The 14,343-nt window shown below is 44.3% G+C and overlaps 1 protein-coding gene across 1 annotated transcript; it reads left to right on the top strand.

Annotated features, from left to right (window-relative positions):
• Window positions 1-638: 638 nt before the first annotated feature.
• LOC121328622 (acylamino-acid-releasing enzyme-like) lies at window positions 639-12,920 on the top strand. Its single transcript, XM_041273468.1, has 22 exons — window positions 639-700; window positions 1,817-1,946; window positions 2,729-2,855; window positions 2,985-3,072; window positions 3,413-3,488; window positions 3,847-4,025; window positions 4,167-4,304; window positions 4,834-4,925; window positions 5,122-5,162; window positions 5,312-5,433; window positions 6,517-6,577; window positions 6,808-6,905; window positions 9,250-9,301; window positions 9,421-9,509; window positions 9,985-10,123; window positions 10,237-10,320; window positions 10,465-10,545; window positions 11,124-11,212; window positions 11,359-11,552; window positions 11,944-12,046; window positions 12,136-12,242; window positions 12,666-12,920. The coding sequence occupies exons 1-22, from the start codon at window positions 662-664 to the stop codon at window positions 12,769-12,771; spliced, it is 2,235 nt and encodes a 744-aa protein (XP_041129402.1). The 5' UTR covers window positions 639-661; the 3' UTR covers window positions 12,772-12,920.
• Window positions 12,921-14,343: the final 1,423 nt, after the last annotated feature.

The following is a 14,343-nucleotide window of genomic DNA, read 5'->3' on the forward strand; positions in this document are numbered from 1 at the left end:
GGCCGTAAAACGCAGCAAAGGAACCTGGGTCTTGTAGTTTTTTGTAACAAACATTATCAAAATAGTTTAGGTCAGAGTACAGATTGAGTATAAATCTTACTTAAAAAAAAGTGTTTTTGTATTTTTTTTAGTTTAGTTTACGACTTCCATAGAGACCATAATAACACACGTCTGAGATGCAAGTTATATGTATCCGTGGACATTGTGAAATGCAATACTGCCGCCAACTTTATGTTAACAAAGCAAACGAACAAATTTGACAGTTAAAAAATACACTGTACACATACATAACATATTAAATAACTAAGACGATGCAATGCTGTTGTTCACTTCATTAGTAAGACTTGCTGCAATGTTCAAAGGGAACAACTTCAGAGCGGCAGAGCAGAAGCACGGAAAGTACAGAATAGGCTACTTCTACAGAAACATGGGGGGTATGTTTTAAACAATTTATATAAAAATTAAAATACGAAATCGATAATCATATTTGATATATAAATTTGAATATAAATACATATATATATATATAATCTCAAAATCGTGCATAAACGTATAACATTTTGAAAAGCTATTGAATTTGCTCGTGTTTCTTATTTAATTTCATTTATTCTTTTTTTTTTAAATCCTCCTCCCACTTCTCAGCAGGTGGTGTAAGCCATGCATGCCGGGTATGCTTCGCGTTTCTGATATGGAGAGTAAGGTACAGTATACCATTTAACTGAAGGTCCTGAATTTCTTTTTTAAAGTTTACAAGGCAGACCGTTTGTTTGAATTGATCAGCACGGAAGCAGACACTCTCAATAAACATGGTTAAGTTTTTTGCTGAAAGTTTACGCGCAGTAGAATGGGTAGAGAAGCTGTTACACTGTAACCCCTCGGTTTCCAACCGGGGTGGGGCGTGTGAAACTTTCTAGGGGGGCACTGTAAGCGTTTAATAATATCGTAATTGCAGCAATTAAAAAAATTTAAAGTGTTTATTAATAATAATAATAATAATAATAATAATAATAATAATAATAAATACAGCGACAGTTCTGTTCTCGCCGGTTTGTACACCTCCACCAGTACATTAAATGGATCGGTTTGTGGTGTGTGAAAAAAGACAGTGATTGTGCAGGTTCATCATCGAGTAAAAAACAAAAAGTTCGGAAATGTAAAGAAAGTTACTTTACCTTTGTTGGAACTGCAGATGAATCTCGTCCTCAGTCTGTCATTAAAGCTACCGGTACCATGCATTATACCCTAACGGTTGTTCTTCAAATTCATTTTATGATTCTGATTTTCCGTTTCAGTGCTATGCTGTTTCGAGTTCGTTTATCAGAAATACGACTGTACTGCTTAACTAAAATATTATGGCTACGTTTTGTAGCATGTTATTATTATACAGCTAAATCAGCAGAAAAGGAGGATGTGATTATTCACCCACGCAGAGGTAGTTATTGATTTATACAAAGACCAACATTTACAGAATGTGACACTTGGAAATGTGTCTTAAAATACCATGTCGCTGACTTGAATCACAAACTTTCATAAAAGCTTAAAAGATGACTGTAAAAAAATAGTATTACTATTGTACAGCATGATAACTAGGGCTGAGAAATTTCATTCACCCAGTGCTCTCTATCCAAGGAGAATCTGGAGCCAGCAGGATACTCATCAGTCACCACAAGTACTCAATGAAGAAGAAAAGTAACTGACCAACTGAAAACAAATTCTTTTGATAGTCATATAATAACTGTAGCTAGTTATTAAAATAATGAATTTACAGTTCCTCAGTGATATCATCTCCTGCATTACCATCTCTTTTGCTGTGCAGATTCTCACAGCTCCACAGGCGATCAGTGCTGTGTACAGGGAGTACAGCCAGTTCCCCTCCCCATTGAGGGCCAGCATAGAACCAGGAGTGCCATCAGTCCAGGGTGGTAGATACATTAACATCAACACAGGTACCTTGCACATTGAAACGCACACCACAGCTTCACGGCCTGTGACATTCTCATTACTCTGTTGCTCGCTATTGTGTAGATCAGAGCAGTTGCTAGCGTTCCTTCAGGACAAAGGCCAGGCCTGCAGGTGCCTTCCGCTCAAGTTCTGTGGCTGCCTGGTAAGTGGGGGCTTCTTCTGGGTGGTGAGATGCATCAAGCAGTCCCTGCTAACCGACTCGTGTGCCAGGACCAATGTGGTATACCTGTGGGATCCCTACTCAAAATCGGCAACTGGAAGTGTGACTATCCCTGCACACCACATGGTTGTGGCTGGGCTAATGTGAGGCACTCAGGGATCCCTTGTTCAACAACAGTGGCGTTTGAGAGGGGCATTCATGTCACTCTTATCGGTCACATCCCAATTGGAACCTATTAGCAGTAACACACTTGCAATATCACTGAGAGCACAGATCTCACACTGAGAATATCAATAATAAAGACTTGCAAGTATCTAAACCACAACAGAATCTACATACACATTAAAAACATTAATATCAGCTTTTCGTCTGTATTTTATTTTTATTTAATTGCATAATATGACTTGCGAAGAGTAAAGAGTGCACAAGAAATACACTCTTGATTAGAGGGAGGCCTCGAACCCTTACAGAAGAGCGTGCAACAGTATAAACTAATCCCCTGGCTAACAGATGCAAACAGAAATATCCAGTCAATGGCAGCAGTCAGAATGTTCCAAAACCCAGTCTTGCTGTCTTTTTAGTATCTTGGTTCTCTGATTGTTTCAGAATGGAGCCAGGGTGTTGTGGAGAGAGGCGAGTTGGTCCGGTTCTGTCGACGGCACACCCTGCTGTGTGAAGAGAAGTCAGTGCTGCACTCAGTCTCTCCAGGGCATTGCACCGAGACAAAGAGAGAGTACGTATGCTTCAGTGTTGAGAAGAGAGAGCTTGGGACAATAATTACATCTCAGCGTTCAACTCCCCTGTTTTTGTACAGTGGTGGTATTTGTTTTTAAATGTTTGGTGCTTCACTTTTGTTCTTCAGGTTGCTTAGCAGCCAGTCCCCTTCTGGAACTCTGAAAGCTGTCGTGAGGGAAATCGGTCACCAAGGGGAGGAGAAACAGTTCCTGGAGGTATGTTGTGACCCAGAAGTGGAGAGAGGTTCAAGTATAGGGCAGCTGTGAAGAAACAAAGAATCTACTTCACTGAAAACACAGGGATCAGTTTTAATAATTGAAACAGTAGAGGACTGAAATACCCGCATCCTTTAACGTCATACTGATCTGTCTGCTGTGCAGAGGCTTGAGATAAGGACAATGTTAAAATGCACTCCCCACTAGAAAACATATTTCATCAGTGCACGGAAAGCTGTAAGAGGTACGTCCTGTCTCACCTACAACTATACTTCAGCTTTCCTAAGAAGGGAAGGGTCCAAGTTTCTTGTCTTTGCTCACTGCTCACTTCTCTCTGCAGATATGGAGCAGGAACGGCTTGAAGAGAAGCACTGACCTGACCCATCTAAAAATTCATGGCAAGGTGTATGAAGAAGGTAGAAGTCTGTCTGCCTGTCTGTCTGCGTGTCCTCATATTGCTGAAAAGCACACAGTCCAAGCAGAAATAGTATTGCAGATGTAGGTATGCAAATCTGTTTAACCTTAGATGTACAGCGAGCTAAATGGGGCCCGTGTGAGAAGTTCATCTCTGTGGCTCATACTGTATGTATATATCCTTTGATTAAATTCTATGAAAGTTAGACTATCATGAGATATTTCTAATATTCATCTCCATTCAGGTAAAGCAATAGTCAAGGACTCTTTGACCTTTTAAAGTTTCTCTCCATTCTAGCAGTTGAATATGAATCAGACCAGGGTGTCTTGTTTGCTGTGGCTGATGGTCTCTCGTGGCAGGTCAGTTCGGGGTGCTTGCCTGGTCGCACTCCAAGTGCAGTCTTCTCTACGTGGCTGAGAGGCAGCAGAAGACAACAGAGTCCTTCTTTCGAGCCTGCGGGACGATCAATGAGAACGAAGGGGCGTGGCCAGAGGGGAACAAGGAGAAAAAAGCTGGAGCAGATGAAGAAATGCAGAAGGTACATGAAATAAAATACATACTGCAAAATGAGCTGGGTAAGCTGACCTGGCCACCCGCTGCCATTCAGATGTTTCTTGATGCTGGATTTCTGTTGCGCCAGCTAGCCCCCCTCAGCTGTACTTTGTGCTGTTTTTTACAGGGGGATAAGCCCGAGTACAGTGAAGACTGGGGAGAGGGGCTCTCCAGCAAACGGGTCCCAGTTCTGTGTGTTGCTGACACAGAGAAGAGCAGCATCTCTGTTTTGCAGGGGGTCCCAGGGCATGTGTCACCTGGGCAGGTATGGACAGAGCAGGGTTGCAAGGAGAGATGGGATTGTGCTGATTGGTAATAAAATATAATTCTCAATAAATGCACAATAATACATTCTGACCCAATCAAAATGGTCCATTGCAGTAGACTGAACCTATACACAAATTGTTACCCCTAAAAACATAGGGGCGATGCATTCCAGGTGTATTCAGTAGAATGTGCTGGCTTGTCTTGGCAAGGAGTAGTGTGATCAGTACACTACAGCAATAGCAGAGACTATTGCAGAAGAGAGTGTGGTAAAACGGTAACTTCTGCTTGTAAAGTTAAGCAAACTGAAGTAGGCTAATAATTATGCACAGCAATGTTTTTTGGGCTAACCCTTTTTTTCAGTTTGTTTTCTCTGTGTTACGTTGTGGTACTGATTTACAGCCTGACGATCACAGAGAGAAACATTCTAAATGTTAAAATAAAACTCTGCAAGCACTGTGGTTGATTTGAAGTTGCAGTGTGTATTACATACAAGTTAATGCTTAATGACTTTCCTGTGTCTATTGCAGCCTTTCTGGGCCCCGGGCGACAGTGGGGTTGGGTTTGTAGGGTGGTGGCACGAGCCTTTCCGACTCGGACTGAAGTTCTGTTACAACAGGAGGTACAGTAGGACCCAAGTAGACCTGGACTGTTGGTTCCGCTTCTGTCTCAAGTTCTGGTTGTTTGAAGAATTTGCAATATCTGAAAAAAACTTAACTTTTCAGATCGTTTCCGTTGGTCAATGGAAGATCAGTGCATTTGCCAGTGTAAATTGTAAGGGGTTAACAAAGATTCCATTTTGTTTTTATTCCTCGTAGGTCTGCATTGTTTTATGTTGACCTGCAAAAAAGCAAATGTGGTGAGTCATCAGGGTGTTCCAGTTGTCATGCTGTTGTAAATGTGATGTTGGGTTTTATTTAATAGAAGACACAAGGACTGAATCTCTGAATCTTTCTGTCTGTCCCTGTCTCTGTTGTCCCCCGTCTCTCTGTCTCTCTCTCTCTTCAGAGCTGCTGTCCTCAGATGCTTGCTCTGTCTCGTCCCCTCGACTCAGCCCTGACCAACGCTACATTGTCTATCTTGAGCAGGATGTCTTCGGGCCCCACAGCCAGTGTCAGCGCCTCCTGCTGGTCAGTATCCAGTCATTGTTAAACATTCTTTTTTCCTACTGCATAGCAGTTTAGGCAGATCGAAGGAGCTCCAGCCTCTGTTTTTGAGTACTGTATGCCTTGTCCCCGTTTGTAGGGATCTGGGACTTATGTCACCTTGGTAGGGTATTTTAATTAAACTAGGATGCCAGGGAGATCTGGATCTCTGTTTAAATTCAAAGGGTTGAGTGGAAATGTTAAACTCCTCCACCCTCTAACACTGTCGCTGTGGAAAGATTGCTGTCCACTGCACTCTCACTCCCAGACTCTCTCCTCTCTCCTCTCTCTCAGACTCTCTCCTCTCCCCCAGACTCTCTCCTCTCTCACTCTCAGGCTCTCTCCAATGCACTCTCACTCCCAGACTCTCTCCTCTCTCCTCTCTCTCCTCTCCCCCAGACTCTCTCCTCTCTCACTCTCAGGATCTCTCCAATGCACTCTCACTCCCAGACTCTCTCCTCTCTCCTCTCTCTCAGACTCTCTCCTCTCCCCCATACTCTCTCCTCTCTCACTCTCAGACTCTCTCCTCTCCCCCAGAATCTCTCCTCTCTCACTCTCAGGCTCTCTCCAATGCACTCTCACTCCCAGACTCTCTCCTCTCTCTCAGACTCTCTCCTCTCTCTCTCAGACTCTCTCCTCTCTCTCAGACTGTCTCCTCTCTCACTCTCAGGCTCTCTCCAATGCACTCTCACTCCCAGACTCCTCTCTCAGATTCTCTCCTCTCCCCCAGACTCTCTCCTCTCTCACTCTCAGGCTCTCTCCAATGCACTCTCACTCCCAGACTCTCTCCTCTCTCCTCTCTCTCAGACTCTCCTCTCCCCCAGACTGTCTCCTCTCTCACTCTCAGGCTCTCTCCAATGCACTCTCACTCCCAGACTCCTCTCTCAGATTCTCTCCTCTCCCCCAGACTCTCTCCTCTCTCACTCTCAGGCTCTTTCTAATGCACTCTCACTCCCAGACTCCTCTCTCAGACTCTCTCCTCTCCCCCAGACTCTCTCCTCTCTCACTCTCTCACTCCCAGACTCTCTCCTCTGTCACTGTTTAAGGTTGCTCTCTATTGTCTTGCAGTACGATTGGCAATCTAAGGAGACCTCCATGCTGGTGGATATTGTGAAGCGACCCAAGGCAGGTAGGTGAGCGTGAAAGTTGTCTTTTGAATGCACAGCGACTGTGATCGTTAGTCATTATTAATTAACAGTAATTAAGAATGTATCTTATAAATGTGTTGTTTTTTCTTGAGAAGATAACTTAAAAAAATATTTGCAGTGTGACAGACTATAAATAATAATAATAATAATAATAATAATAATAATAATAATAATAATAATAATAATTTATTTTTATTTTTATTTTCTTAAGATGAATTTGCCGGGCTGTACGGCTTTGCTTTGCCTAAACGTTGCTGGTCTGAAGACAGTCAGAGAGTCCTCTTTACCGCTCCCAGAAGAAGCAGGAAGGTATTGTGTTCTAGAACTCTTAACCACTGAGCAACTCAAACACACTGCCTTCTAACCACTGAGCAACTCAAACACACTGCCTTCATAACCACTGAGCAACTCAAACACACTGCCATCATAACCACTGAGCAACTCAAACACACTGCCATCATAACCACTGAGCAACTCAAACACACTGCCAACCACTGAGCATCAAACACACTGAGCAACTCAAACACACTGCCATCATAACCACTGAGCAACTCAAACACACTGCCATCATAACCACTGAGCAACTCAAACACACTGCCATCATAACCACTGAGCAACTCAAACACACTGCCTTCATAACCACTGAGCAACTCAAACACACTGCCATCATAACCACTGAGCAACTCAAACACACTGCCATCATAACCACTGAGCAACTCAAACACACTGCCTTCATAACCACTGAGCAACTCAAACACACTGCCATCATAACCACTGAGCAACTCAAACACACTGCCATCATAACCACTGAGCAACTCAAACACACTGCCATCATAACCACTGAGCAACTCAAACACACTGCCATCATAACCACTGAGCAACTCAAACACACTGCCATCATAACCACTGAGCAACTCAAACACACTGCCATCATAACCACTGAGCAACTCAAACACACTGCCTTCATAACCACTGAGCAACTCAAACACACTGCCTTCATAACCACTGAGCAACTCAAACACACTGCCTTCATAACCACTGAGCAACTCAAACACACTGCCTTCATAACCACTGAGCAACTCAAACACACTGCCATCACTAACTCACTGAGCAACTCAAACACACTGCCATCATAACCACTGAGCAACTCAAACACACTGCCTTCATAACCACTGAGCAACTCAAACACACTGCCTTCATAACCACTGAGCAACTCAAACACACTGCCATCATAACCACTGAGCAACTCAAACACACTGCCTTCATAACCACTGAGCAACTCAAACACACTGCCATCATAACCACTGAGCAACTCAAACACACTGCCTTCCATAACCACTGAGCAACTCAAACACACTGCCTACTCATAACCACTGAGCAACTCAAACGACGGAAGTAACTCGTTGACGTTGTGTGGTATTGTGAACTCGACTGAGTGACGGAAACACACTCGCCTTCATGTGACGACGGTTGAGTACTCAAGACATTGGTGACTCGGAAGTTGACCACTACTGGTGACAAACACACTGAGCCTCAAGGCACACTAACCACTGAGCAACTCAAACACCACTGCGATAGGTATTGCTTGTGCACATCTCGGATGAGTTGTTGTCATCATAACCACTGAGCAACTCAAACACACTGCCTTCATAACCACTGAGCAACTCAAACACACTGCCATCATAACCACTGAGCAACTCAAACACACTGCCATCATAACCACTGAGCAACTCAAACACACTGCCTTCATAACCACTGAGCAACTCAAACACACTGCCATCATAACCACTGAGCAACTCAAACACACTGCCTTCATAACCACTGAGCAACTCAAACACACTGCCATCATAACCACTGAGCAACTCAAACACACTGCCTTCATAACCACTGAGCAACTCAAACACACTGCCATCATAACCACTGAGCAACTCAAACACACTGCCATCATAACCACTGAGCAACTCAAACACACTGCCATCATAACCACTGAGCAACTCAAACACACTGCCTTCATAACCACTGAGCAACTCAAACACACTGCCTTCATAACCACTGAGCAACTCAAACACACTGCCATCATAACCACTGAGCTACTCAAACACACTGCCTTCATAACCACTGAGCAACTCAAACACACTGCCTTCATAACCACTGAGCAACTCAAACACACTGCCTTCATAACCACTGAGCAACTCAAACACACTGCCATCATAACCACTGAGCAACTCAAACACACTGCCTTCATAACCACTGAGCAACTCAAACACACTGCCTTCATAACCACTGAGCTACTCAAACACACTGCCTTCATAACCACTGAGCAACTCAAACACACTGCCATCATAACCACTGAGCAACTCAAACACACTGCCATCATAACCACTGAGCAACTCAAACACACTGCCTTCCATAACCACTGAGCTACTCAAACACACTGCCTTCATAACCACTGAGCTACTCAAACACACTGCCTTCATAACCACTGAGCAACTCAAACACACTGCCTTCATAACCACTGAGCAACTCAAACACACGGCCTTCCTTAAACACTGAGCTACTCAAACACACTGCATTCCACACTGTAACCAAGCACTATTCTAATCAAACTATCAGCTGCCTCGTTTTATCTTTTTTCTCCCCTTTTCTCTTACAGGAAATCTTTGCGGTGGATATAAATACAAGAAGTGTGACACCTCTAACTACCAGTATGTGTACTGCACTCACTACTACTACTGCTTGCTAAGTGAGGCGGGAGTTAACTTTGGCCAGACAGATAAAAGCAAGCTGACAGACACCAAAACAATCTTCTTGTTCTGTTTTGTAGACTCTGATTTTGAGAGCTGGACACTGCTGACCGTTGAGCAGGATCTGATGGTGGTCAGCTGTTCATCCCTTAACTGCCCACCTTGCCTGGTAAGACCTCTTTCTCAGTGACTCTGACCCCCATGTCAGTGAGCAGCAGCCAGTCGCACTCATAACACTGTCCCACTCTGTCTGTGTTCTTCAGCTGTACAGGCTGTAAGACAATGCCGTGTATTCAGTTGATCTAACTAGCGACAAATCTTAATACTGTTTTAAATAATTTATAAATGGCCCAAGGTTATTAAGATCATCTCTTTTTTAGCAAATAACATTTTTCAAATGTTTTTGACTGAATTGCTTTAGCCTGCTTGAAATGTTGGTTTCCATTTAAAGTAGCTTCCACTAAGTGCCATTAGCTGTAGCAGGCCGTACAGGGACCCTGATTAGCTGAGACGATCCATGAGGTTGAGGTTTCTGTTCAGTTCATCTATACGAGGTGGCTGTCACTGGAACCAGTCTCGTTCTGTGTTTGAGACGTGCTGGAATCTTGCTGATTTGAAATGCTCGTTGCTGTCACCTCGTTCAGAAAGTGGGGTTCCTCCCCTCCGCGGGGTCAGAATCGGGGGTTTCCTGGGTGGCCCTGGACGAAGCTCAGCCGATCCCAGACCTCGAGTGGAAGGTCCTGGACATCACCCCCCCACCTGAAGAGGAGAACAGGGACTACCGTAAGGAGGAACACAGCTAGCTCTCCAGGCCCCTTTACAAATGTGGAGTGCTGCAGCGTTCACGTTCCCAAAGATTCAAAATCAAAGTAGATCTCAACCTTGTTTTGTCGCAGCTGGTCTGGATTTCGATGCCCTGCTGTTAAAACCCAGGAAGGTGAAGCCGGGAGAGCAAGTGCCCTTGATTGTACAGGCACACGGTGAGCCATGCTGCATGTGAGGATATGAAGTGGAGTGGATCCATTCATAACACGGGCAGTGAATACAGATGGGTTTACCCTGGGCTCTCCAAGTCCCAGTTTGATAATCTTTTGCTCTAAACTGTGTGAACTGTGCTCTTGCAGGTGGACCCCACTCAGTGTTTGTGGCAGAGTGGCAGATGTTATCTGCGGTCTTTGTTCGGACGGGATTCGCAGTGCTGCTGGGTGAGTAGACGCTAGCCTGGACACCCCAGATGAACACATAACACTGGTCTCAACTGTCCTTGACTGAGCACTTGCTCTGTTCTGATACAGTACCACACGATCAACGCACAGAATGAACAGCACTGGGCTCCAGGGATCCCAGGCATCAACACTATAGAACATCCCTCGTGGATCACGTCAGCCTGCTGATTCACCAGCTGATTATGCAATACAGACCCTCAGTTGGTGGTTCTTCTAACTGGGGTATTCGATCAGGAATCTGCTGTAAAAAACCAAACAAAAAAAACAAACGGTGTTGACACTCAGCTGACTGAGAAGCTAGAAGGAGATGGTCCAATTTTTTTTCTGGTGTTTACCAGGGAGGGGCTCATTTCTTAGCAGCGCAAACCATGTTCCAGAGAGAGAGAATCTGAACAATTACGCATGTATCGAACAGAGAAAAAAAAAACATCGATTTTTAGTGATAGATAACTACAACAGAGCAGAAGCTTGCGATAAGTTAAAGAGTTTATAAAATGCAATCACATGCTTCTTAAATGTAACATTCTGAAATGAGTCTGGACTGGTTCCATTTGCAGTGAATTATCGAGGCTCTACTGGGTTCGGCCAGGACAGCATTATGTCCTTGATTGGGAACGTAGGGAGCCAGGATGTGAAGGACATGCAGGTAAAGACAGCAATACAATAAAGAGTTATTATTTCCTCCAACTAGAGCTCTCTAGCACTTTAAAAGAGCACACATAAGGACCTGGCAGTTGTACCAGGTTGTATATTTCCTCCATTTCATACCCGATGCTCCCCCCCCTGTTCCAGAGAGCCGTCCTGACCCTGCTGCAGAGCGATGCGACCCTCGACCCCGAGCGAGTGAGCGTGTTGGGCGGATCCCATGGAGGATTCCTGGCCTGCCACCTAATTGGTCAGCACCCTGATTTCTACCGCGCCTGTGCCATGAGGAACCCTGTCATCAACTACGCCACACTGCTGGGGACCAGTGACATTCCAGACTGGTGAGCACTGCTGGGGGCCAGTGACATTCCAGACTGGTGAGCACTGCTGGGGGCCAGTGACATTCCAGACTGGTGAGCACTGCTGGGGGCCAGTGACATTCCAGACTGGTGAGCACTGCTGGGGGCCAGTGACATTCCAGACTGGTGAGCACTGCTGGGGACCAGTGACATTCCAGACTGGTGAGCACTGGCACAGGCTCTACTCCACTGGAAACGGGATACACCTGCTCTCTTCTTCAGGGAAGGGTCCTTTGGCACAGCAAGTGTAGTTCTAACTGTAAAGGGTTTCTTTCTGTATAGCAAAGAAAGCTTGAGGGCCATGCAAACCAAGTGCAGGGAAATTGATTTTAAAACCTGCAGGACTGGACCTTTGCCCTTTGTTTATCATCAGGAGGTACACCGCAGTGGGACTGGACTATTCGTTTGGCCGGCTGCCCACTGCAGAAGCCCTGGCCACCATGCTGAATTGCTCACCCATCATCCATGCAGAGCAGGTAAGTGCCATCAATACCTCCAGGGAGCACACAATTCACAAAACACAACATCTGGCACCGCTAGAAAGATACAGTGCTTCTGTCCACAGATAAAGACGCCTGTGCTGCTCATGCTGGGAGGAAAAGACAAGAGGGTCTCCCCACATCAGGGAATAGAGCTGTACCGGGCACTGAAGAGCAGGAGCGCCCCCATCAGGTAGGGGGTGGGATAGCTAGTGCTTTTTTGTCGGATATGTGTGTTTGTGCACGTTGATCCTGAATCTTGCTACAAACGTTGTTCAGCTGGATGGAGGCGTCTGTTTGTCTGCAGATCAAATAGAATTTTATTTTTTGTGTTACAGATACTGCAGCATTGATTATGCATATATAGTCGTGGTACAGGATGTGTGTCACTGAAATGCTTAAATTTAATTTGGGAGGAAGTTTGTTGTGTCAGCCTTATAATTACTATCAATACATACTTTTTATCATATAGAAGGCAGTTTAGCAAAAATATATTTTTGAGTGGGGTTTGAGGAGAATATTGTAATTGGCCGAGAGGGACCCCAGCCACTCCTCTCTACACCTGAAAGCTCTCTTCCATTGGCTTGGTCGTCACTTTGGCTTTTCAATCCCTCAGGTTGCTGTGGTACCCAGGAGATGGCCACTCCCTCTCCAAGGTGGACACAGTGTCTGATTGCTTCATGAACACAGTCCTCTGGTTCCTGCAGCATCTCAAACACTGAACAAGTTTAAAAAGTGGCATTCTGGGTTCTTCCTTCATAGAACGGACTCCCAGACAACTCCTTGTGTATGAACGATGTAAAAGTGGTAACAGTGGAATATTAATAAGGGGGAGGTTAAAGGATGGCAGTTTTAAATAAACCCTGGTGAACCAAACATGTCTTGTTATTTTTACAGGTTTGGTGTATTTATCTTTTCAACAGATGTTATTGTATTTTGTGTGATGATTCCATGCAGGGCAATGCAATTCATTTGAAGTGTTCTCAGTCGGAAGAGCATCAGCACGAATCATTGCTTCGCAAAAAGACGTTCTCTCTCTTTACATTGTATTTGTAGTTTGCAATTGCTTGATCTACCGCTTAAGCTTCTTTTATTGCTCCAGCGATACACTAGAGGGCAGGAGAGGTTTGTAATCCATTGTGCAAGGTGGCATCAGTTCAGGGCTGAATTGACAAAGACATTTACATTAACAGTTCTACACAGTGAACAGCATTGAACGCGTTCCTTATTAAAAGAAGTCAAATATTTTCTTATATTTTCTTTTTCAAAGTGTATGTCTACCTGAGTGTGCTAATGATTTGTTTTGCAATGAGAGTGATTTTGGTGCTGGTTGACTTTGCTTCAAAGCAGCTGGTTAGTGTGGACCTTGTTGAATGGAGTGCTGTGTGTCCCACCAGGGCTCGTCCCTTGCTGTTAACTCCAGCGCAGCCTCTGCTCCAACTCACGGCTGGCCCCTTCGCTAATAACATAGCCTGTGTTCTTTAACTTTACACAGTGTAGTGTACTCTTCAACAGAAAAAAAAGAGTCTGCAACGATGTGATTAGAGCTGGACACCGTATTCTAAATGGAGCTTCCCATATACCATATACCAATTTGGGTTTCCCCATATATTTTCTGAGCTGTACTGTTGCTTGCCTATGCTTTACTACACTTTGCTATGCTTGTACCTGTGAAAAGTATTAAGCATTTCTGCATTCCGTCCACAGCTTTAGACTCATGGCCCAACATTGTTTTTGTCATATAATTGCTTCTGTAATTCTTCTAGACTTCAGTAAGATGCCATGGCACTTGAAACTCTTTCAAGATACCTGCATAGAATTCCACTTGGATACGCCAATGAACGTGTCCCATAGGCAGGGGATATGTGGGTGAAACTGTCTGTACAAATGAAAGATGGAAAAATAAATCAGAATGCAATCGATTATACTGAACACGTGTTTTCGTCCCTAGCCAATCAGAGTACCCCGTTCACTCACTTTACAAAAGCCTGTAAAGTTGCATGCCTCACACAAGAACGAAACAGCAGACAAATTATTCCCTTTTTGTTATTCCCTTGTATTAAAGCTATAGGGTTGCTTACATCTTAAAGCATATTATAGGACCTAATGGCCGCACCAAAAATACTTGTTTTATTGCTAAATCTTTGGCTATCTCTATATAGCTTGCAAACTCAGGTACCTGCATTGACTACAGTATAGCCTTCCTGTGCTTGATATGTAGTTTTTTCCCCTTGATGTCTCACGAAAAAACTTGAAAAAATTTGGAAGTGTGTGAAAAGCATACCCACGCTATC

Source organism: Polyodon spathula, chromosome 16 (genome assembly GCF_017654505.1).
Source record: "Polyodon spathula isolate WHYD16114869_AA chromosome 16, ASM1765450v1, whole genome shotgun sequence".
Classification (NCBI taxonomy): Eukaryota; Metazoa; Chordata; class Actinopteri; order Acipenseriformes; family Polyodontidae; genus Polyodon; species Polyodon spathula.

Bases quoted from the DNA above. Each gene is read 5' to 3' on its own strand.
- LOC121328622 (XM_041273468.1), top strand. From the start codon at position 662: ATGCCGGGTATGCTTCGCGTTTCTGATATGGAGAGTAAG. The intron at 4,026-4,166 runs GTACATGAAATA...TGTTTTTTACAG, and splicing joins CAGATGAAGAAATGCAGAAG to GGGGATAAGCCCGAGTACAG. The intron at 6,906-9,249 runs GTATTGTGTTCT...TTTCTCTTACAG, and splicing joins CTCCCAGAAGAAGCAGGAAG to GAAATCTTTGCGGTGGATAT.